At 56.9% G+C, this 22,934-nt stretch overlaps 1 protein-coding gene across 1 annotated transcript in view; it reads left to right on the top strand.

The window, feature by feature from the left end:
* ADCY1 (adenylate cyclase 1) overlaps positions 1-22,934 on the top strand; it is a 110,886-nt gene that overhangs the window by 41,383 nt on the left and 46,569 nt on the right. Inside the window, exons 6-12 of the mRNA XM_029930870.1 lie at positions 7,277-7,404; positions 10,949-11,107; positions 12,915-13,056; positions 14,383-14,538; positions 21,301-21,495; positions 21,663-21,760; positions 22,475-22,559. Coding sequence (XP_029786730.1) covers positions 7,277-7,404; positions 10,949-11,107; positions 12,915-13,056; positions 14,383-14,538; positions 21,301-21,495; positions 21,663-21,760; positions 22,475-22,559 — 963 coding nt within the window. The remainder of the gene's footprint in view (positions 1-7,276; positions 7,405-10,948; positions 11,108-12,914; positions 13,057-14,382; positions 14,539-21,300; positions 21,496-21,662; positions 21,761-22,474; positions 22,560-22,934) is intronic.

Here is a 22,934-nt window from a genome sequence, read left to right as displayed (position 1 = left end):
CTTGGGGCTGGGGTAGGGGTGTGCGGGGTGGACAGGGGTGCTGCAGTGGACAGGGGTGCTTGGGGCTGGGGTAGGGGTGTGCGGGGTGGACAGGGGTGCTGCAGTGGACAGGGGTGCACGGGCCAGGGCAGGGGTGTGTGGGGCTGGGGCGGGGTGTGCGGGGTAGACAGCGTTGCACAGGCTAGGGCAGGGGTGCTTGGGGCCAGGGTAGGGGTGTGCAGGGTTGGCAGGGGTGCATGGGCCAGGGCAGGGGTGCTTGGGGCTGGAGCAGGGTGTGCAGGGAGGAAAGGGATGCACAGACCAGGGCAGCAGTGCTCGGGCCTCGTGCTTGGGGTTGGAAGGGAAGACAGGAGGGCGCCAGGGGTGTGAACCTGGGCCTGGGCAGCAGCACACGTGTGAGGCTCTGGGCACAGCCTGGCGGTCTTGCTCACCTGCACTTGCTCAGAGACCGTTACGTGTGTGAGCGCATAAGTGTTTAGCTGTTTATGTTCTTCTGCCTGTCTACATGTTCCCGAGGAATCTGGGGTGTGTGCTCACGTCCATCCTTCCTGCCCTGTCCATCCTCCTCCTCAGGCTTCCCTTGGGCTCTGTCCAAGGGCCAGAGCCTCAGTTTTATGGCCAGTGAAACGTGAGGAGACCCGCCGGCCCGCTGGCCCCTTCTGCTCAGACCCCTTCATCCAGGGCGCTGCCCCGAGCTGCCCGCGCTGTGGGCCTGGGGCGTGTTCATCCACTCGCTGTGCTCTCTCAGCACACAGGCTCACACATGGGTGGACCAGCAGGGCGGAGGTGGGGGGCGAGGAGTCCGTCTGGAATGTCCAGACCAGGAGGGAGGGAGGGAGGAGGGAGTGGGAGCAGGGTGCGTGTGGTTAGGACTCCGAGCCACAGTCCTGAGGGAGGGGGTAGTGTATCGTCAGTGCTCCGCTCCAGAGACTGAGTCTGTGTGGTGGGGTGAACCTGGAGCAGATCCTCCTTCCAGAACGTGCGTGCACATGCAGGTATGCGCCGCAGATATCTGCCGTAGGGAGTGCTGGGGGCAGGGAGCGTGCCGTGGGGGAGCAGTGGGGGAGGAATGCAAGGTAGGAAGCACTGGGGTGGGGGCGGGCTGTAGGTGAGCGCTGAGGGGGGGGGGAACGCACGGGAGGGGGCACGCGCTGCAGTGGGGCACTGGGGGAGGGGATTCCAGAATCACTGTGGTTCTTGCAGAGTCGCACATTACAGTGTTGAATTTTCTGAGCTTCCTACATTGTTTATAAGAGCCTGGGTTTCTTTATTCCTTAATTAGCAGGAAATATTGCTTCCTGAAAAACCAGTAGGTGTTTGGAATTCTAAGGAGCCTGTCCTTTCTGGCCACCTATAGAAACCCACCCAGGTGTATCCCTTTTGGGAGGAGGTTCCGGGCTCTCCCTGGACTGTGACCATCACTGCCCAGACGGTGGGTGTCGGCAGGGGTCTTGGGGGTCCTTCTCTCCAGCCACTCGCCCAGTGTTTTCTGCTGCACCTGCTTCTGTGTGCAGAGATGTGGCCTGTGGCTGCGCCTTCACGCTGCTTCCTTCAGGGAGGGGACGTCCACTCAGCGTCTTTGCGGAGCCCAGGAACAGGGGGCTAGGCCCGTAGCTCCTGGGCACGCAAGGGGGAGGTGCAGGGGGAGGCATGGAGGCCTGGACAGCAGCCCCGCTTGTCATGTGGAGGAAGAACTTACTCCCCTAGTGACAGGACTCACTGTGGAGTGTCTACTGTGTGTGGAACTGGCCTACTGTGTGCATAGCCAGCCTACTGTGTGCATAGCAGGCCTAGTGTATGTTGAGCTGTTATACTATGGGCAGAGCTGGACTATTGTATGGAGATCCAGTCTACTGTGTGCAGATTTGGCCTATTGTGTGCACAGCCAGCCTATGGTGTGCTGAGCTGGCCTACTGTGTGCAGAGCTGGCCTAGTGTGTGTTGAGCTAGCCTACTGTGTGCAGAGCCAGCCTACTGTGTGAAGAGTCAGCCTAGTGTGTGCAGTCAGCCTACTGTATGCAGAGCCAGCCTACTAATATGCAGAACTGGCCTACTATGTGCCAAAACCATTTAGGTGATGGGGTATAGCCTGTACAAGTCAGACCCAGCCTTGCTTTCAAGGGCCTTAGGAACTTGTTTTACGGAAGTCTTACACATGCACAAAGGCAGAGACAACACAGCATGCCCCACTCTGGCACCCATAACCCCCTCTGGATGGCAGCTGACATCTGTCCTCTACTGCCTGGTCCTGGATGTCACCTCACCGTGTGCTCACCACCTTAGCCAGTAGTCCTTCCCATGACCATGACTTGGCCACCAGAACTCCTTTGTCACCTGCCTAGGGGACCACAGGTGCGGCAGCTCTGACTCCCAGTGTACCATGTCGCCTGCTTGTTGAGGTGCGCATACTGCCCTTGGCAGGATTTGGACAAGGTGGACGCATATCTGAGCTGACTGATGGCATAGGGCCTGATGCAGTTTGTCACAGCCCCACAGTCCCCAAGAGGAGGGGCATGGGCAGAGCTAGACAGCTGGGATATGTGGATCCTAGGCTCTGGGGTGTCCCCTGTTATGTGGCCCCTGGCCTGGGGGACAGGGCATGGTCATGGTCAGGGTGTAAGGGCACATAGTAGACGTGGGGGTGTGGGCTCCGGACCCTTGGGGTGGGCGGAGCAGGACAGCAGGAATTACTCAGCAGGGCCCCCAGACGTCCATTGCAGGACACAGGAACTAGAAAACAGGGAATGTGCATGTCATACTTGGATATCTGTGCTAACGAACTGTTCGGGGTGACTGTTTTGGGACCTGGGTGCCAGGTTCTGCTCCCACCCATCACCTCCCTTGAGCCTGCAGGCTTCTTGAGCGGGGCTCAGGTAGTTCCTGCTTCAGGTGTTCCAGCGGTGCCTGTGTGACCCATCTGCCACTTGCTTCCTGTGACATCATGCCCGGGGTGCCATGACAGCTTTCCCGGTTGGTAATTCACTGGGATTTGCACAACATGGTTTCTTAATTCTGTCATTTTTCCTGTGCTGATTCACTCACGATTCTTTAAAAAAGAAGAATGTTCACACGTCAGCTAATGGGTTATCCTCAAAATCAATAAATGCTTGAGTTTTGTCATGGATCAGTTTTTGAGGAATTGGTGCCCCAGAACCCGCCAAGGGCGGGTGGTGGGCTGCTTCCTCCATTCTGTTACTGGAAGCCACAGATGTATAGAAAGTGGGTGTGCCTGACCCACTCTGTCCGTTTTTACCTCTAATGCTCACGCTTCCCACCAGCGGGTGATGCACTGGCATTGTCACTCTGGACAGGACCCCCCCCCCCCCAAGCCCAGCCCGAGGCACAGTGAGTGTTCACCTCACAGACACGTGCTTCCCGGGAGCCCTGCTTCCTTCCTGCGGGAAGTGGTTTTCCCGGTCCTCCCCTGGGATCTTACAGGACACAGAGATGACTTTCCAGAAGACTGAGAACAAATTCTGAGTTGGTACTGATGTTATCAACTCGCCGGATGACTTTGCCCCTTTGGTTTTGACCTGTGTCTGTTTCCCTGAAGCTGGAGGTCCATGCCATTTGCTGTCCTGTGTTTCCGGTACAGTCAGTTCAGAGCAACATTGCACTGGTGAACTCCTGCGGGACCGTTGCGTGCAGTCTAAGGTTTCTCTGTTTGTTTGTCCTCGGAGGCTGTCCCGCCGGACACAGCTCCACGCTGCTTTGCATCACCATGTGTGCAGTCATGCTCCCAGCGTGTGCATGCTCAGCTTTTGTTTTGTTATGATTTTGGTTTTCAGGCATCGCTGTTTCCAAGTTTTTAAATTTTTTTAATGTTTATTTATTTTTGACAGAGAAAGAGAACGAGCAGGGGAGGGGCGGAGAGAGAGGGAGACACAGAATCAGTAGCAGATTCCAGGCTCCGAGCTGTCAGCACAGAGCCTGATGCGGGGCTTGAACCCATGAACCGTGAGATCATGACCTGAGCTGAAGTTGGACGCTCAACTGACTGAGCCCCCCAGGAGCCCCTCAAGTTTACTTTTTAAGTATGTACAGTATTTGTGTGGCTTGGTCCCTTAGTGTGGACCCCAGATGAGAGGTGCGCAGGGAGGGCCACCCCCCCTGTGAGGTCAGGTGTCACGCTGTGTGTGTGGCTGCCCCTTGGATGCTCCTTTCAGTACCAGCTCCTGGGAGCGAGTACACACAAGTGACTATCCATTGATGGCTCTGGCACCACCACTGCCGTGTGGTCCCTCCCAGCAGCCGCAGGCTCTGGGAGAGCCAGATCCCCCTCTGACCCAGGGGCAGCACGAAGGGCCAAAGATGATTTAAGGTGGTGGAGGTTGAAGTGAGTGGTCATTTCTGCTGCTTCCCAGAGAAAGCACCCCCTTAGATTTTGGGTCCCTGCCCCTTGAGGCTCCCACAGCTGCCTGTTAGGGGGTCAGAGCCCTTCCAAAAGCCCGCAGACCACACCTGGCAAGCTAAGCATGAGACCTTCCTGCCTCGATCCCCCCGGGCCTCCTCGGGTGTCATCAGCTCTTCCTGTCCCTCCTCAGTCTGGAAGCTGTGGGCTGAGGGTGTTGGAGCCCTCCTGCCTCCTCCCTCCATTTCTCCCTCAGAACTGCTGTTCTATAATTGTCCTTAAGGCCTGGGCTCTGGCTCCTGGTGCCAGTTTCCAATAACCACTGGGAAGGTTTTAAATCGAAACACCAAAGTCAGAGGAAAACCATCTTTTTTTGTCTCTCAAGCTAGGACCTTTGAGAATAGAATAACAGCAGAAAGTGTTAGTTTCTCACTCCTCCAGACTGATCCTGCCTGTGTCCCTGCCCTGGCCCCACGGTGGGCTGGTGGGCGGGCACCGAGGCTTTGAGTTGGAGGGCAGTCTCCAAGGGAGGACGCATCTGTTGCTCACAGGTCATCATTACTAGCTGCGGCCCCTGGGCGTGCCAGCTGAGTGCTCTGCTGCAGGCCCTCACTTGGAGATCGGCCGTGTGGGGCCGTGATGGTCACATTCGAGGCTCCCTGGGGCACCTGCCCGCCTGCACATGGCTCATACAGCTGCTTGTCCAGAGATGGGCCTGCCAGGACACTCGGAAGCGGGCAGGAGGTGGAAGTGGGCAGGAGGCGGCCGGAGCACCTTGCAGCCCAGCCGAGGGCACAGGGCCGCCCCCTGGAGGTGCCGACGGGCACACATCATCATTGAGGTGCCCAGATCCGGGGATTGGTGACCCTCCCAGAATCGCCTGCAAGGATAGTGCCATGTGCAGTAGGCCGTCCGCTCTGTGGGCGTCTTGGAGCTGAGAGGATGTCCTGATGGCCATGAGCCTTCTGCAGAAAGAGGGGACGAGGGCCGGCAGGGGCCCCTGGTGTCCTCCCTTGGCCTGGGGGCGGGGGGGGGGGGGGGAGAGGGGCTCCGTCTTGCTGGCCTGCCATGGGGCGTCCCTGCCTGGCCTGACTGTGCCCTCCCACGGGACAGTGATGATGGGGACAGCCGGGTGGACACTCTGGAAGTGCTGGGGCTTGCATGAGCATGGCCAGTGGACGCCCAGGGGTCTGGCCCTCGGCTCTGCAGGGTGGATATCGGCGCCTGGTCGTCTGGCTCTCGGCTCCCAGACACCATGCCTAGGACAGGTCACCCCCAGCATTGCTTTCCCATGGGTCACTGAGAGAACCCCCTTCCACAGACAGGGAGGCCAGGGTCCTAACAGTTAAGTGGCTGCCCGTAGTCCCTCGGGGGCTGATGTCCCAGTGGCCAGCTTGCAGCCCACGGGGGTCTGTGGGGGGTCTGCGTGCCGAGGGAGGCCCAGGGGTGGGAGGGCGCTGGTCCTCTGATGTGGAGTGGTGGCCTGGGCCGGCTCTCAGGAGAGAGTGTCTTGCACAAGTACAGGTGTGCGTGGGTGTGTGGGCAGCGGGAGCCAGGGATCCTCATGTTAATGTGGAGGTTTGGGGGATTCCTGCGGAGTGAGCTTTTTGGTGAGAAACCCCAGAGCAGGGTGAGATAGAAGCTGTAGGATGCGTTCTCAGGGTGGGGGCTTGTAGCTCTGGGCTGTCACAGGATGCCTGGGGTCTGTGAGTGCTCCCCCAAGGCTGCACTGGTGAGGCGGGGCCCTCAGACGTCCACAGGCCCGGGCCCGCACCACAGATGCAACGTGAAAACAATACTATGCTTCTCACAGCTCATTTTTGTTCCAGAAAATGTCATAAATTTTCAACATGTTTGCTACTCACGTTAACATGAAGCAGATTTGTGGGGTGCCTGGGTCGCTTAGTCGGTTAAGCGTCAGATTCTTGATTTTGGCTCAGGTCATGATCTGTGTTGTGAGTTGGAGCCCGTGTCGGCCCTGTGCTGACAGCATGGAGTCTACTGGGATCCTCTCTCCATCTCCCTCTCTTAATCTTTCTGTCGACACCACACCCATGCTTGAAGAATTTGTCAATTGTATCATGCGGCAAACATCCGTGGACGTGACCCACGTGCGGGAAGGTGTTGTGTGCGGGCCCCCGCTCCCGCAAGGGCGTCTGGGCAAGCTTTACTGACGTGTCTGATGGTAAGGCTGCCGTTCCAGCCAGAGTCCCAGCCGAGATGATGGGCATGCACATGGCAGGTGCTGGCGCGTCCCCGGACCGCGTGCCAGGCAGGCGGGCACTGGCGCTCTTCCCACTGCACAAGTGAGAGTGGACCACCACCATGGTGGTGGATGGCTTCGGGGGTCCCTGTGGGTGGCGAGGTCAGGGTGGTTCGAGGGAGGCTCTGGCCCTGGCAGGTGATTCTTTGGTGACAGCCACTCACCCGTCCAGTGGACCCCAAATGCAGGGACACTCAGGCTGGTGCATCTATCCTTCCTCGGGCTGGTGTGTGTGGGGGGGAGTGTGTGGCCACAGATGGTATGGATGCGGGGCCGTCTGAGGTCGTGGCCAGGAGAGATGCTGGGCTGGCCCTCCTGGGAGACAGCCCCGCGGCCCCCGGGGAAGAGTTGGCTCTGGGCTTGGGGCAGCCTTCCCACCTTGAATTGTCCGCAGGCTTTTCCAGGTGAGCTGAGGGATGGACAGGTGGACACCTGCATGGGAACAGGCCTGGGGGAGTGTGTGTGCCCCAGGGTGACCCGGGTCACAGCCATGGGGGCTGCCTGCCCTCCTGAGACTGCCCTGGCCTAAGGAGGTGGTCCCCTGGGTTGGGGGTGCAGGGCCCTGGGGCGTGCTCTGTGGTCACCAGCACTGGTGCTGGCAAAGGTGCAGGTCCCCAGCCCTGGACATGTCACTAATGTGTGGTTTGCCCTCTGGCCCCCAAGGAGAATCACTGTCGCCGTATCAAGATCCTCGGGGACTGTTATTACTGCGTGTCTGGCCTCACCCAGCCCAAGACCGACCACGCCCACTGCTGCGTGGAGATGGGCTTGGACATGATTGACACCATCACGTGAGTGCACGGGGCCTGAGGCCCCGGGGGTCCCCTCTGCCAGGGCTGCAGAGAGCAGGGGGAGGTGTGGTGGCGGGGGGCCTCCTCCCGGGCTCTGGCTCTGTGGCCACCTCCTCTGCAGTTTGCCAGGACAGTGTTTTTTTGTCTACAGCTGTCCTGGGTATGTCAGGTGTGTGTGATTGTGTAAGAAGAGGCCGCCCTCGTGGTTTAGCCAGACCATACACCCCGGGGGGTCCAGAGGCAGAGGGTGGTTTGGGCCACTTATGAGGTTTCTGGAGCGTCTCATGCAGACCGTGTGCAGTTCTGAGTGCTCAGGATGGGGGGCATGCTGCCCTTCCACCCCAGGGGTGGAGGGCCACTGTCCTCAGGCAGCACATCTGCTAGGGTCACGCACTGTGCAAACGTGAAAATTCCCTGACGTGAGCTCAGGTGGGGCTTGTGAGGGGCTGGGCATTTGCTGCCGCTGGACAGAGCAGAGCTGAGTAAGTTAACAGTGAGGAAGGATTCTCCCAAGGGCAGGCGCTTGCAGCCCATGGCTGACTGGGTGCTGACCCTCTCCTGAAGCTGGAGGGGTCGAGGATCCTGCCCAGCGGGTGGGGAAGGATCTTGCTTCCACTTGGGGGGAAGTTTGCCCCCGTGGGGATCACAAGCGGGGATGTTTACACGCTCTGTGGTAAGGCCACATCACAAGTGCTGATGGGGACATGGAGGCCCGGGCCCTCACCCTGGGCGGCGGGCGCAGTCCCCGGGGCCCCGTTGGCCAGCCCCTGCGCTCTGTTGTCCCCATGACAGTCCTGCTGCAGCAGGTCGTGTGCCACACCAGAAGCAGGCTGGGACCTGCGCTCGAGCTGGCGGGGCCGCGTGGTCCTCGGGACACAGATGCTGACGTATCCAGGCCAGGGCGAGATGAGCCCAGAGGGGCGGCACCTCTGATGATTCTGGAAGCCTCCGCCTGTCTCTGTTCCTGGCCAGCGTGTCTCAGTGAGAGTTCCCAACGCACGATTGGCTAAGAAGTTCCTGTCCAGATGCCTACACGTTTGCTGGCACAGAACTTGGGTGTTTGAGGCAGAACCTTCTGGAAGCAGGGAGAGACGGAGCCCGCTGGTGGGGTGTCCGGGCTGTGGGGTTTGGTTGGAGGCTGACAGCATGCTGCTTGCTCCGTGTGGCTGCCGGGTCCCCATGCCCTCTGCCCCTTCCTGGCTGCCGAGTGTGCAAACGCTGAAAACGTTCCCACAGAAATGTCATTTGCAGATTTTCTCACTCACGTTCCCCTATATTCCTTTCTTTTTACAAACTTAGAAAAAAATACCCGAAATTTTACCCTTTTTTTTTTTAAATTTCAGCGCCTCTAAGTAGAGGTTGGCAAATGATTGGAAAAAAAGTTACGATTAAGAGAAAACGTGTTTAACGCGTGTAAAACTAAATAGGTGTTGAAGATATGACCACAGTCAGCCTTCTAAGTAATCTGTGGCACATGGACACTTCTGGTTGTGGGGGACAGACCTGCGGTGGATGTGGTGGGCAGTGGTGGGCCCCCGATGGGAAGGTGGGTCCTGATTTGCAGGGCTTCTTGGGGGCTGGGCGGCCTGGCTGGCGGGAACCTGGCAGGGGGCTGGGCGGCCTGGCTGGTGGGAACCTGGCAGGAGCCATGGGCAGTTTGCACGTGGACTCAGGTCACAGTGAGCTGGCCTGAGGGGCCACCATCCTCACAGGCAGGGTGGCTCCAGTGAGAGGAATGGGCGTCTGAAGGCCCCTTGTCGGGACCCCCAGCAGTGGCCTGAAGCAGGTCCACGGCTGCGGTCCTGGGTCCTCATGGACCTTCTCCCGTGTCTCCACCCACAGGTAGAGATAGCAGGCTGTGGGCGGTGGCCTTGAGCCTAGAGGCACCAGGGTAGCCTGGCTGCTCTCAGAGCCCTGGGTTGCACACGGGGAAACGGAGGCTCAGAGGAGGCAGAAGTGTGGTAGCCATAGTTGCTGGGCCAATGGGATTTCTCTAGAAATCCCGGTGTCTCCCGGTGGCAGATCTACCCTCATGCCCTCCCCATGCAAGGTGGCCGCCTTGCCTGTGTGAGGTTCCAAGAGCCAAAGCCTCCCGACCTTGTCCTCGCCAGGGTGCGGCCCCCGTGTCCGTGTCCTATCTATTTGTTCCGGATGGAACACCCCTTTATTTCATTGTTGAAGCCCCTTGTTTTCCTCTAGGGTTTTAAATTCAGATGCTTTAAGAGCTGCGTCTCTTGGATCAGCCTGCTGGGAGGTCGGAGTGTGTCCGGGAGCAATCTCTGAGGGACCCTGTTGTACTGGCGCCCATGATGAGCCTTCAGGCATGGGGTGCAGATCAGGGAGGGCTTCCTGGAGGCTGCATCTCAGCTTGGTCAGGTCATGTTGGGGACAAGGTGGTGCACATGAATCAACCTTAATCTTGAAGCAGGAGGGAGATTTTTCACTGGGCTCATGGGCCTCCTGCTATGCAATGGGGGGGCACCTTATGCTGGGAGGGGAGCTGAGGGTGGGTTGTCTGGTGGCTCCAGCCTGGGCTCAGCCTCGTGGCCCTTCTTGGTTGGCCTTGGCTGCTGACCGGGGGAGGCCTGTTGGACACATCTGCCTGGGGTCACTGTGGGCAGGCCGGGGCTGGGAGGGGCCGGGGTCACATGGCCCGGGCCTCTCCCAACGCGCAGCCCACGTCTGTCCCTGGGAGCCCAGCACACAGCCCGCTGTTGCGTCCTCAGTGGCATGGTTTCAAGTTGTCCTTCATAACACAGGTTGTGCCTGTTGGGGAAGCGGAAATGAGGAGAATAGCTCTGGAGGGCATCAGCACAGCTGCATGTCCCCTCCGCCCTGACGTAGTATGGCATATGCCTCCTGCATCTGACTCTGGCCGCACGTCTGGGGGCTGGGAAGCAGGGTGGGACACCCCCATGGTGCCCCCCTACGACTGCAGGGACCCCCTTCTCCCACGAGCATCCTCCCCCAGGCTGTCTCCCCTGGACGCATGCTGTCCTGTTCCTCAGCCAGGGGCGACCTGCCCACTGGCACCCACCGATTGTGTCTGAGGCCCACTTTCCATCCCATACAGTCTGCTTGGGGGTCAGGCACGGCTTTGGAGTGACAGCCTCCCCACAGGTCAGATCTGGAGCAGGGGCGGGGGCAAACCCCGGCTGTCCCCCAGGGCATTGGGCCACAGAGACTGTCAGGTGCTCCTGGTGGGTTGTCACTCCTGTCTCTGGGTCAGTGGGTCATAGAGTGATCAGGAGTCCTGATCTGAGGTCCCAGGCTTGTTTCCCTTTGGGGGCCGCCCTGGGTGGGGAGGGGGCAGAGGGTGGCATGGATGCAGTGTGAGGCACCCAGTGGCTTGGGTCTGGGGGGCCTGGCCTGAAGCTGCCCCACCCACTTGGGGCCCTGCCCACCTGTCCCCCCCGCCCCTCCCCTGGCCATCTGGCTAAGGTCAGGAGACCCCATGCTCTCACCTGTCCAGGCTCCCCTGCGCGTGTGGCCTCACGGGTGTGGACAAGGGTCCAGCCTCATGTCTGTGACCCATTGGTTGCAGGTCTGTGGCCGAGGCCACCGAGGTGGACCTGAACATGCGCGTGGGGCTGCACACAGGCAGGGTCCTCTGCGGGGTCCTGGGCCTACGCAAGTGGCAGTATGACGTGTGGTCCAATGATGTGACCCTGGCCAACGTCATGGAGGCGGCTGGCCTGCCCGGGTGAGTCGGGGCGAGACGGTGCGCTGGGGGGGCGAGGGCAGGGGCATGGTGTCCTGGTCTCCATGGGAAGTTGGCCCTGGACGGAGACGAGGCTCGATACCCAGCCACCTGGCGGCGGTTCTGTTCCCTGCTCCCCCAAGGAAGGAAGGTGCCGTGGCCTCAGAGCCCTTCTGCGCCTGCACAGCCTTCCTCCTGGCTCTGCGCTGTGCTTCCTCGTGGATCCTGCCCCGCAAATGCTCCTTTAGGGTGGCCTCCCGTGCCCTCGTCAGCCCCATGGCCAAGGCAAGACTAGGATTCTCCCTCCCCCCACTCAGCGGTGGGCACGGGAGAAGGGCCGCGAGGCACAGGTTACCCCGCATCCTCCTTGTAGGCGGTTCTCAGATGTGCTGCCAGGGCTCACACAGCTCCCACTCTGGAGGTGGGTGTCAGCCGCCCTCGCTCCCGCGCCAGCCTGTGCAGTGTCTGTTCCCGGGCTCACAGCCGTGTGGCCTCCAGGGCTCCGCGTCTCTGGCCCTCACTGCCTGCCCCCTGCCTGTCCCAGAGGCCTGGTTCCCAGGGACACATCTTTTCCCCCTGACTCCTGGACGGACCTTGGGGAAACATAGCACCCAGCCCAATGCTGAGGGCTTTCCAAGTGGGCTTGGGGATGATTGTCATCTGTGATCCTGGCTGTGCCTCAGCACCTCCCCCATGGACCCTTATAGCCACTGACCCACCTGTTCCTCCACATACCCCCACATCCACCCACTCAGCAAACACTCTATCCACCACTGGGCATTCAGAGAGCATGGCCGGGCTTGGATGGATCGGTGTGGGTAGATGGGTGGGTGAGTGAATGGATGGGTGGTCGGGTGGATGGTGGGTGGATATCATTACTGTGTGGCATTCATTTCATGCAGAGACCCCTGAGGCCCCTTCTCAAATTGGATGCTCTGGGCGGTGGCCCTGGGAGTACCAGGGCTGGGCAGGGGTGGAACCAGAGGCCAAACACACCCACTTTCACATGCATCTCCAAAAGTGACCCTTTATATCTGCTGTCCGGTACTGGGGTCACTTCCCCAAATTGACATGCTGGGTGCATGCTCCAGGCTGCCCCAAAGCAGACAGCACTAGGACCTGAGTAAATGCCCCCTGCCCCAGGGGCCCTGGGGGAAACAGTCACCTATATGTCCACTGGCTCTGGCGGGGGGCTCTGGACCTGTACGACTGAGGCAGTGCACACTGGCATCCTAGTGCCACCCACGTCCGGGGAGGGAGCTCGTGGGGCTGCCTGTCCTCTCCCCACAGACACCGGGCAAGCGAGCACTCAGGGCGAGTGACAGGCGGCACTGGGTAGAGAAGGTGGCCCTGTCTCACTAGTGGCCTTGTGGCCCCAGCCTGGCCAGGCCTCCCATTTGTCCCCAGGCCACTCATTGGCCACACCCAGGCCACGTTTGCTCGCACCTGAGACCCCCCTCTTTCCTAGAACGAGGAGTGCTCTGTGCTGAGAGCAGTGGCTGATGTGTCCCTCCGCTCAGTGACTATGCACAGCTCCTGTCTCTGCTGTGGACGGAGGACTCTGAATGCAGGATGCCCTGCCTCTCCAGAGACCCTTGCTTGCAGGGCGTGGGGTCTCAGGGACACTCTGCTTCTCCCCTCCCCCACTGCCACCCTTTCGTCCTGCTGAAGGTTCCTGTCATCCCTGTGGCTGGGCCCCTGCCCCACCGGGCTTCCCCAGTGACCTGCGTGTGACACATGTGACACAGGGAGCCCGGCTGCTCCTCCCACACATGCCCGGGTGCAGGGACGCCTCTGCTGTGTTTTGCAGGAAGGTCCACATCACGAAGACGACCCTGGCATGCCTGAACGGGGACTACGAGGTGGAGCCGGGTCATGGACACGAGAGGAACAGTTTTCTGAAAGCTCACAACATTGAGACTTTCTTCATTGTGCCATCGCATCGGCGGAAGGTGGGTGCCAGGACCCTCCTGCCTGGACACGGACGGGACTGTGTGCCCTCCACACCAGGCCACGGCTTGGGGGTGTGGGTTGGGGTGTGCAGAGGAAAGGAGTGGGGCAGGGGTGTGTGGAGGAGGGGTGTGCAGGGCAGGGTGTGCGGGGAGGGGTGTGAGGGGCAGGGGCTCCTGGACCCCCCGTCAGAGCCCAGGGTCCTCTCAGGGACTGGGCTTCCTGCTTCCTCCCTTCTCACCTCCCTGGTCCTTTACTGCCTCTCCTGGAAAACAGGTCAGGGATGGGGCTGCACTGAGGGGTGTGTGCACACAGGAGGGTCGTGTGGGGCACCCGAGGTCATTGTGTCCAAGGAAACTGATCTGGACGTGATTAGAGGTGATCTATTCTTCCAAGGCTCAGGTGAGGTACAGAGTTCAGGTGAGAGTACAGGGCTCAGGTGAGAGTACAGGGCTCAGGTGAGGTCCAGGGCTCAGATGAGGGCTCAGGGCTCAGGTGAGGGTGCAGAGCTCAGGTGAGGTCCAGGGCTCAGATGAGGGCTCAGGGCTCAGGTGAGGCGCAGGGCTCAGGTGAGAGTACAGGGCTCAGGTGAGAGTACAGGGCTCAGGTGAGGTGCAGGGCTCAGGTGAGGGATGCAGGGCTCAGGTGAGGTGCAGGGTTCAGGTGAGGGTGCAGGGCTCAGGTGAGAGTACAGGGCTCAGGTGAGAGTACAGGGCTCAGGTGAGAGTATAGGGCAGAGGTGAGTGGTGCAGGGCTCAGGTGAGGTGCAGAGTTCAGGTGAGAGTACAGGGCTCAGGTGAGAGTATAGGGCTCAGGTGAGGGGTGCAGGGCTCAGGTGAGGGGTGCAGGGCATAGGTGAGGGTGCAGGGCTCAGGTGAGGATGTAGGACACAGGTTAGGAGTGCAGGGCTCAGGTGAGGGGTGCAAGGCATAGGTGAGGGTGCAGGGCTCAAGGTGAGGGGTGCAGGGCTCAGGTGAGGTACAGGGCTCAGGTGAAGGTATAGGGCAGAGGTGAGGGGTGCAGGGCTAGGTCAGGGGCTCAGTGGAGTGGAGGGCAGGGACCATGGGGGCTGGTGGGTATGGTCCTCAGCCAGGTTTCCAGGGTCTCCCTGTGGCCCGGCCCCACAGCTTCCCACTGACCTGCCCCAGGATGCAGGCTTCGCTCTGGATTTCAGAGGCTTTGAGTGCAGCTGTAGGCTGTGGGCCTGGTGCTGGTTCTGCTCCCTTGTTTGGTCCCAGTGGCCTCCCTGCCCCCTCTCGTTCATACTCCCCTCTGGAGGGCAGCCTGGGTATCCTCATGGGGTTTCTCTGCTCCGTGTGTCGGCACAGATATTTCCAGGGCTGATCCTCTCTGACATAAAACCAGCCAAGAGGATGAAGTTCAAGACTGTGTGCTACCTGCTGGTACAGCTGATGCACTGTCGGAAGATGTTCAAGGCGGAAATCCCCTTCTCCAACGTCCTGACATGTGAGGACGATGACAAGGTAGGGGACCATGCCATGTGAGGACAATGGGGTAGGGGGCCGCCAGCCCTCCCGTCCCTGCAGCAGGTGCACTTTGGGCGGGTCAGCCCTGGCCCTTTCCCCTTCACAGCCTTGTCAGTGCCCTTCAGGGCTGGGTTACTTTTGCTTTCCTGCAAAAATCTTTCTGTTATCTTGTATTTTTATTTATTTACGTTTTGGTAATTTGACATTCTGTGTATTTAGTGGTAAATTCGTGTTCAGACCCCTGCTGCTGTCTGAACCTGCCCTCGGGATGTTCGTGCACGTCGGATGTTCTGTTGTGAGGTCTGGAGTCTCAGCCGTGGCCTGAAAGCCGGGGGCCATCAGACAGCCTGCCCCCGGTGGGGAGCGCCTCTGGTCGCCCCTCCCTTCCCGGGCCTCCCGCTTTGTCTCTGCACGCTTCTCTGTGGTTAAATCCTCTAGTGGAGGGAAGGTGCCCCCTGGTGCACCACCCCTCCCCAAGTGGCTTTGAGCTTCACCCTCCTGTGTCCTGTGTCCTGGCTGCCAGCTCACCATTGCTCCATGCGTGACCATTTCTGTCTCCCAGGACCACGCTGCTGCCCCCTTGCTCCCATTTTCCCTGCCATTAGAAGGAATACTGCACCCCGGAGTGAGCCTTCCCTGGGCAAGGCTGGTTCTCAGCCCACGATGTCTGGGGTGTCGGTGTGAGGGGAGACTGAGACCCAGCTTGTGCTTCGCGGGTGGGAGATGTTTTTGTCATCTGTGCTGCTCACCTGCTGCATGGAGCTGGGGTCCGTGCTGAGCATTCACGCAGGGCATCCACACGCATGTTTACACTGAGCATCCATGCGCTGCATCCATGCTGAGCATCCACGTGGGACATCCATGCTAGGTGTCCATGCAGGGCGTCTACATGGGGCATCCATGGGAGCATCCACACCGGGTGTCCACTCTGGGCATCCACGCAAGGTGTCCATGCAAGGGGTGCATGCTGGATGTCCACACTGGGCATCCACGAGGGCATCCACACTGGGTGTCCACGTAGGGTGTCCATGCTGAGCATCCACAAGGGGCATCCACACTGAGCATCCATGCAGGGCCTCCATGCTGGGCGCCTACGCTGGGCATCCACGCTTGGCATCCACAAGGTGCATCTATACTGGACGTCCACGCTGGGCCCCAGGGGTGCACTCCTACCTGGACCCAGCCAAACAACTGTCCTTCCTGCACCAGTTCACTGCCCATGCCCCTAGCAGCTGTATCCCAGAGCAGTGGGGGTCCAGCGGGATTGGAGGGCCAGATGGGCCCCAGCCCCTGGGAACACCACCTCACACATGTGGGCCTCCACATGGACCAGGCTCCTGATCTGCCCACTGGTGGCAGTGGGGGACCCGCCGAGGACAGTGAGCCAGCTCGAGGACTCCATCCAGGCCAGATACACTTCCAGCTCTTCACAGGCATGAACGTTCCAGATCCCTAGGACCTTCCCTTCTGTGGCTATCTGTTGTCGTTTCACAGACTGGGAAGCTGGAGCACAGAGAGGTTAAGCAGTCCACTTGGGGATACACAGCCCCTGGTTTTCAGGTTGCTGCACTTGAGCTGCTGGCCTTCCCCTTGGTGGGCCAACAGGCTGAGACAGCCAAACGCATCGAAATGAGAACAAGTTTTCTCTTTGCCTTGATTTTGATTTGTTTTCCAAGGAAATATGTGATTGTCATGGGCAGTGGAGAAAAGTATGGGAAGAGAAAAGTGATCATGGCTCAGGTCCTGCCCCATTCTAGGAGCCGAGGGTCAAGGGTCAGGGATCGGGGGTCAGCTTGTGGTAGTTGCTCTGCACTCAGGTGTCTTGTGGGACCTCATGAGTCTGACTGTCTCCTGTCTCACCGTCCAGGGTCCCAAGTGAGGACCACTGGCCCCCAGACCTCAGTGCTGTCCCCTCTGCCTCTGCAGACATGGGGCAGGTGGACAAACAGCTGCTCCTCCTGAAATAGCCGAGATCGGGGGCTGCTGCCTGCCTTTCCCTGTGCACCGAGGGGCTCTCAGGTGGTGGTGGTGGGGGGTGGTAGGTGCGCAGATGCGCCAGGTCCAGGGGCAGCACCTTCACAGAGGCCAGTTCAGGGTTTGGGGGCCCTCTGGACCCGCTCACCGGTGGGTGGGTTTTCCTAGGCCTCTTCCTGGGCCTGGGGAGGCAGGGGCCGGGGAACTGGAAAGAACACACTCACAGCCTTGTGTTGGCACAAACGTCAGCAGCTTGAGGGTGACAGACTTACATTTGCACAGCTCTCCGGAGGCTGAGGTGCCGCGCTGCACAGACCCCACACCTGTCAACTGTGGCATCAGGCAGCTGGCACGTGGCTCTGGGGCCTACAGCCGCCTTGCCTGCCGGCACGTGGATCCCAACTAGGGAATGGACTTGGGTGGGTGGTGTGTGTGACCTGGCCCGACTCATCCTGGTGGCTGCACTCATGATACAGAACGTTTCCATTCCCGCCACAGTCCCTCTTCTGCTGTGGTCACACTGCCACCCTCCCAACCCCAACTCCTTTCCATCCCAGGGAGCGTCACTTGGGAACGTTGTACACGTGGACTCCCTTGGTCTGTGCCCAGTGAACTTGGCTGTTTCTTCACTCAGCACAAAGCCCTTGGGTGTCTCCAAGGTGTCCCTGTGTCAGCAGCTCCCCCATCCCATGGCTGGCTGGCATTCCCCGGTGTGGATGGACCGCTGTGGGCTTGACCACCCTTGTTGAAGGACATTCTGGTTGTTTTCAGCCTTGACTTCGACAGATCAGGCTGTAGTGAGCACTCATGCAGAGAGCTCTGCGTGGACGTGGATGCTCATTTTCTGGGAGTGAGGACCACAGGATGGGTCTTGTTTTTTTTTTTTTTTTCCTTTCCTTGAGAAACCGCCCACCCATTTTCCGGAGTGACCACCCCACTCCATGTCCCCACCAGCCTCGTACAGGAGATCCCATTTCTCTGAGTCCTTGCCGGCAATTGGTGCTGCTGTTTTTTTTTTTTTTTTTAATTTTGGCTGTTCTAGTAAGTGTGTAGTGACACCTCATTGTTTTATTTTGCATTTCCCTGGTGGCTAATGATGACAACCAGCTTCCCAGGTGCTAGTTTTCTATCCATATTTTCTTTTCTGTTTTGGTGACATGTCTGTCTCCTTTCTAATTGGATTGATTTTTTTGGCGTCATTGACTTTTGAGAGTTCTTAATCAATTCTGGACCTGATTCTTCTGTAGGATGAGTGGTTTTATAGATTTTTCCTCAGCCTGTGGCTTGTTTTTCTATCCTGCTTACAGTGTTTTCACAGAATAGATGTTGTAAACTGAAAATGTTATGTTTACTGATATTTTTCTTTTATGAGCTGTATTTTTGGTGTCCTAAGAGCTCTTTATGCAGCCCAAACCCCCAGCATTTTAATGTTACTTTTAAGAGTTTATACTTAACAGTAAAATCTTGGTTGGTGAGCATAATCAGTTCTAGAAACATGCTTGTAATCCAAAGCACTTGTATATCAAAGTGAATCTCCCCTTAAAAAATAATGGAAACTCAGATGATTCGTTTCACAACCCAAAAATATGCATATAAAAATGATCACAGTGCTGTAACATAATACAAAATAATAAAGAAAATATAGAATCTAAAGAAAAATAAATTAACCTGCACTTCTGTTTGAAAACCCCCGTGGCTGGTGTGAGGGAGACAAGAGAGGAGGCTTAGTGTGTAGGACAGCTCTCACTGTCACTGAAGGAGTCACTGCTATCTGTTGCTCAATAGAATCTCTGCATGGGACCATTACAGATGCTCGCACGGATGTTGACTACAGTATGGTATAAATAAACTCTTGTCATAAGCTGCATGTAACGTGAGTGGCAATAAGGCAGCAGAGGAGAGGGATTCTATCTGCAGGCAGCCTGACCTAGAAGGAAGCAAAGCCTTCCTAAGCTCACTCTTGTCTGGAAAAGCAAAGGACTGTCCATGGGTGCTTGGAAGTGGCAAAAACTACACTAGTGCCAGTTGTGGGCACCTTCCAGCATTCTGAAACATCACTGAATTCTGCGAAACACCACAGCCTAAGACCAAGCATTTGAGCCTGGGAGACAGACAATCTCTCAGAGAGGCGGGGGGGGGGGGGAGAAATCATTGGCTCAGTTGTGATCATGTGACATTCAGCATCACCTACAACTCATATTGCAAGATATCACTCGTTTATCAAGTTAAATTTATTAGAAATGTTTGTTCGTCTTGTGGAACACTCCCAGAACAAGTTACCTCACTATCCAAGGTTTTACTCTATGTGTTTTATAGTTAAATCTGTGATTCATTTTGAGTTAGTTTTTTTTTTTTATAAGGGGAAGTTTAGGTCAAGATTTACGTTTTTGCTGATGGACATCCATTTGGTCCAACACCATTTGTTGAAAAGATGTCTTTCTTCTGTCGAATTTCTTTTGCATTTTGGTCAAAAATCCTTGGGGCGCCTGGGTCACTCAGTCGGTTAAGTGTTCAACTTTGGCTCAGGTCATGATCTCATGATTCATGGGTTCGAGCCCAGCGTCGGGCTCTGTGCTGACAGCTCAGAGCCTGGAGCTTGTCTTCGGATTCTGTATCTCCCTCTCTCTCTCTGACCGTCCCCTGCTCACACTGTCTCTGTCTCTAAAAAACATTAAAAAATTAAAAATAAATCCTTGACCATACTTGAACGAGGCTGCTTCTGGAGTCTCTAGTCTGTTCCACAGACCTGTGTGTCTGGCCCTTCACCAACACCATACTGCCTTGAGTGATGTAGTTACACAATCAATCTTAACATTGGGTTTAGTGATGTCTCTCACTATATAATTTTTAAGACAAATGAGTTATTCAAGTCTCTTTGCTTTTCATTTAATATTTATAATAAGCTTGTCTGTCCATAAAAATGTTCCGTATTTTGATAAGAATTATGTTAGGGGCGCCTGGGTGGCTCAGTCGGTTAAACCTTCGACTTCGGCTCAGGTCAGATCTCACGTTCATGGGTTCGAGCCCCGCGTTGGGCTCTGTGCTGACAGCTAGCTCAGAGCCTGGAGCCTGCTTCTGGTTCTGTGTCTCCTTCTCTCTCTGCCCCTCCCCCTCTCATGCTCTGTCTCTGTCTGTATCAAAAATAAATAAAACATTAAAAAAAAAAAAGAATTATGTTAAGCCCGTGTACATCAATCTGAGAACTGACATCTTTACTGTGTGTTGTGTCTTCTAATCCACAAGCACACGTGTTCCTCTATTTATTGAGATCTTTAATCTCCTTCATCATCAGCCTCATACAGGTTTTCAGTATACATGTTGTGTACGTGTTTTGTTAGATTTATACCTCCTTCATTTTTCTCTGTGATTATGAATGGTCCTGAATTTTAATTTGGTCTTCACATGCTGATTATTGGTATTAAAGAAATACCTTCTTTATAGTCACCTTGTATCCAATGATCTTGTGGAAATCATTTGTTTCCTTTCCCTTGGAACTTTCTATGTAGACTGTCATGTCATTTATAATAGGGACAGTTTTGTTTCTTTCTTTCTAATAAGTTGTCTTTACCTCCTTTTCTTGCCTTACTACAGTGGCTGGGGTTTCTAGCACTGTATTGAAACTCCGTCTTTGCCAGCAAGCATGACGCTGGCTGTCTGTATTCTGTAGATCTTCCTCATCAAGTTAGGGAAGTCCCCCTCCCTCCCTAGTGTTCAGATTATGTTTGTCAAGAATGGGTATTGAACTTTGTCAAAATTCATCAATTCATAAAACCATGGGATTTTTTATACGGTGGTTCACCAGGTGTTAATTGGATGCACTATTGTACAAATATGTAAACAGCCTTGTGCCTCTAGATGTGGTCACAGTGTGTAAGTCTAGTCATATCCTGCTGAATTATATTTGCTACTATTTTGTTAAGGATTTTTAAAAAACATTTATTTATTTTGAGAGACAGAGACAGTGTGAGCGGGTAAGGGAAGGAGAGAGAGGAAGACACAGAATCTGAAGCAGGCTCCAGGCTCTGAGCTGTCAGCACAGAGCCCGATGCAGGGCTCAAACTCACGAACTGTGTGACCTGAGCCAAAGTTGGCCAGTCAACCAACTGAGCCACCCAGGCACCCCTATTAAGGATTTTTGCATCAATATTGAGAGACATGGCCTGAGGTGTCCTTTTTTTGCAGCTTCTTGGTCTGATTGTGTTATTAGGACAATACTGACTTTATGAAGGGAGTTGGAAGGTGTTGCATCTTCTGTTTTCTGGAAGAGATCATTTAGAGTTGGTGTTAATTCTCATGTAAATAGTTAATAGAATTCTCCAATGACACCATCTGGGCCTGGAAATTAATTTTTCAGGTATTTTGAAGCTATGAATTGAATTTCTTTAGTAATTAGAGGACCATTCTGACAATGTTAGCGTCCTTCCCTCTTTTCCTTTGTCCTGCCTGCTACAGATTTTTCAGTTTTACTGACATTTTTAAAGAACCAACTTTTGTCGTATTGCCCTGTGCTGGGCACTGCCTCTCATCTCTATACCCCATCCACACGGGCTGCCACATGCACGTTGCATGACCCCATTTGCAGATATGGGCCCCCCAGGACTGATGGTGAGCTAAGTCCCTGGCCTCACGGTGCCAGTGGGCAGAGGAGCTGTGACCGCGTCTCTGGCCCCCAGCCTGGGACCCCCAGACTCTGCAGTGGGCGAGCACGCGGCCTGAGGGAGCACGAAAGCTTTCTCTTCAATACGCGGAGGATTTGACATTTCTTTCCTCCCCCAATGGCTGCAGCGGAGGGCGCTGAGAACCGCATCGGAAAAGCTGCGAAACCGCTCATCCTTCTCCGCGAATGCCGTCTACACCACCCCGGGCACGCGTGTCAACAGGTACATCAGCCGCCTTCTAGAAGCGCGCCAGATGGAGCTGGAGATGGCGGACCTGGACTTTTTCACCCTCAAGTACAAGCAGGCCGAGCGGGAGCGCAAGGTAGGTGACCGGGACCTCAGGGGCGCGGGAGATCCCGGAGGCCCCTTGGCCGTGGCTGCCCACATTCACCCTTTTGGCTGCCACGGTTCCCAGGGGGTGCCCTCGGGGGGACCCTGTGTGTCCCCTGGAAGCCGCAGCCACCGATGGCGGGTCTCTGTGTCTCCTAGTACCACCAGCTCCAGGACGAGTATTTCACCAGTGCCGTCATCCTGGCTCTCGTCCTGGCTGCCTTGTTCGGCCTCGTCTACCTGCTCATCATCCCGCAGTGAGTACTGGGGCGCGGTGGCCGGAGGACAGGGCACCGGGGCCCGTTACTCCCCCACGGTCCCGGCCATGGCCGGCTGCACAGGGCCCCGAAGCACATGTGTGGGATGCTCAGTCTGTTTATGTCATTTCACTGGAACACTCCTGGGACACTGTGTGTGGTCAGCGTCGCCATGCACACATGTGCACCCTTGACTTTCGGTCAGGTTCTGAGGGAGAAAGTGTAGGTGTGTGTCATTTCTCAGACATGTTAGAATGAGGAAGAGCAGGCTCGGGAGAGGAAGGGGTAGTAGTGTAGCGGCCTTCTGGGCGAAGTCACAGTGAGTTTGGGAGGGTTTTTTCTCGGGGGGAGGTCCACCTGTCTTCCAGAGAAGCACTTCCTTTGGGAGACCTCCTGAGGGCAACAGTCCCCTTAGAGGTTGCAGAAAGCACACGGGAGCTGCCCTGCCCCAGCTACTGTGAGTGCAGTGACCTGATGGCCCTGCCTGAGGACCAAGCTTTTTCTAGAAAAGCTGCTCCCGGATGAATTCCAGTCAGAGGGCAGTGCCTGGCGGCCAGCCCTTCAGCGGGAGGACCTCTCCTTGGGCCCAGGGCTGATAGAAGCTGGGGGGAATGGGAAGGTAGCCGACGGGGTGGGGGGTGGGGGGATCTCAGGCACCTGGTGGGCTCACCGCGCCTGCACCAGCCTTGCTGACCCCTTTGTCCTCTGCCTTAGGAGCCTGGTCCTCCTGCTGCTGCTGGTCTTCTGTATCTGCTTCCTGGTGGCCTGTGTCCTGTACCTTCATGTCACCCGGGTCCAGGTGTGTGTGTGTGTGTGTGTGTGTGTGTGTGTGTGTGTGTGTGTGTATGTCTAGGTTCTAGGTTCTTGATCTCCATAGATGGACTGATGGACTGACGCTTTGCACTGTGAGTAAGACAGGTTAGTCATGTGATTGGCCTCTACAGCCTGCTGTGCCCTCTGGACGCTGGGAGGCGGTGTGGGGTGGCAGGGCAGGGTGTCGGGGGACACCTTTTGGCAGAGGCAGCCTCAGGCCTCTAGCCGGAAGTGTGTGGATACGGAGTCTGACAGGCCCGTGGGCGGCCCTGTGCTAGTTCTGAGCATCATGCCAGGGTCCAAAGACGGGGGGTGGGGGGAGCACAGACGTGGGATCAGGTTGGGGGGGCAGCTGACAGAC

This window comes from Suricata suricatta, chromosome 2, assembly GCF_006229205.1.
Source record: "Suricata suricatta isolate VVHF042 chromosome 2, meerkat_22Aug2017_6uvM2_HiC, whole genome shotgun sequence".
Classification (NCBI taxonomy): domain Eukaryota; kingdom Metazoa; phylum Chordata; class Mammalia; order Carnivora; family Herpestidae; genus Suricata; species Suricata suricatta.
Note: the sequence above shows the minus strand (reverse complement) of the source record. Positions and strands in the feature narration are given on the sequence as shown.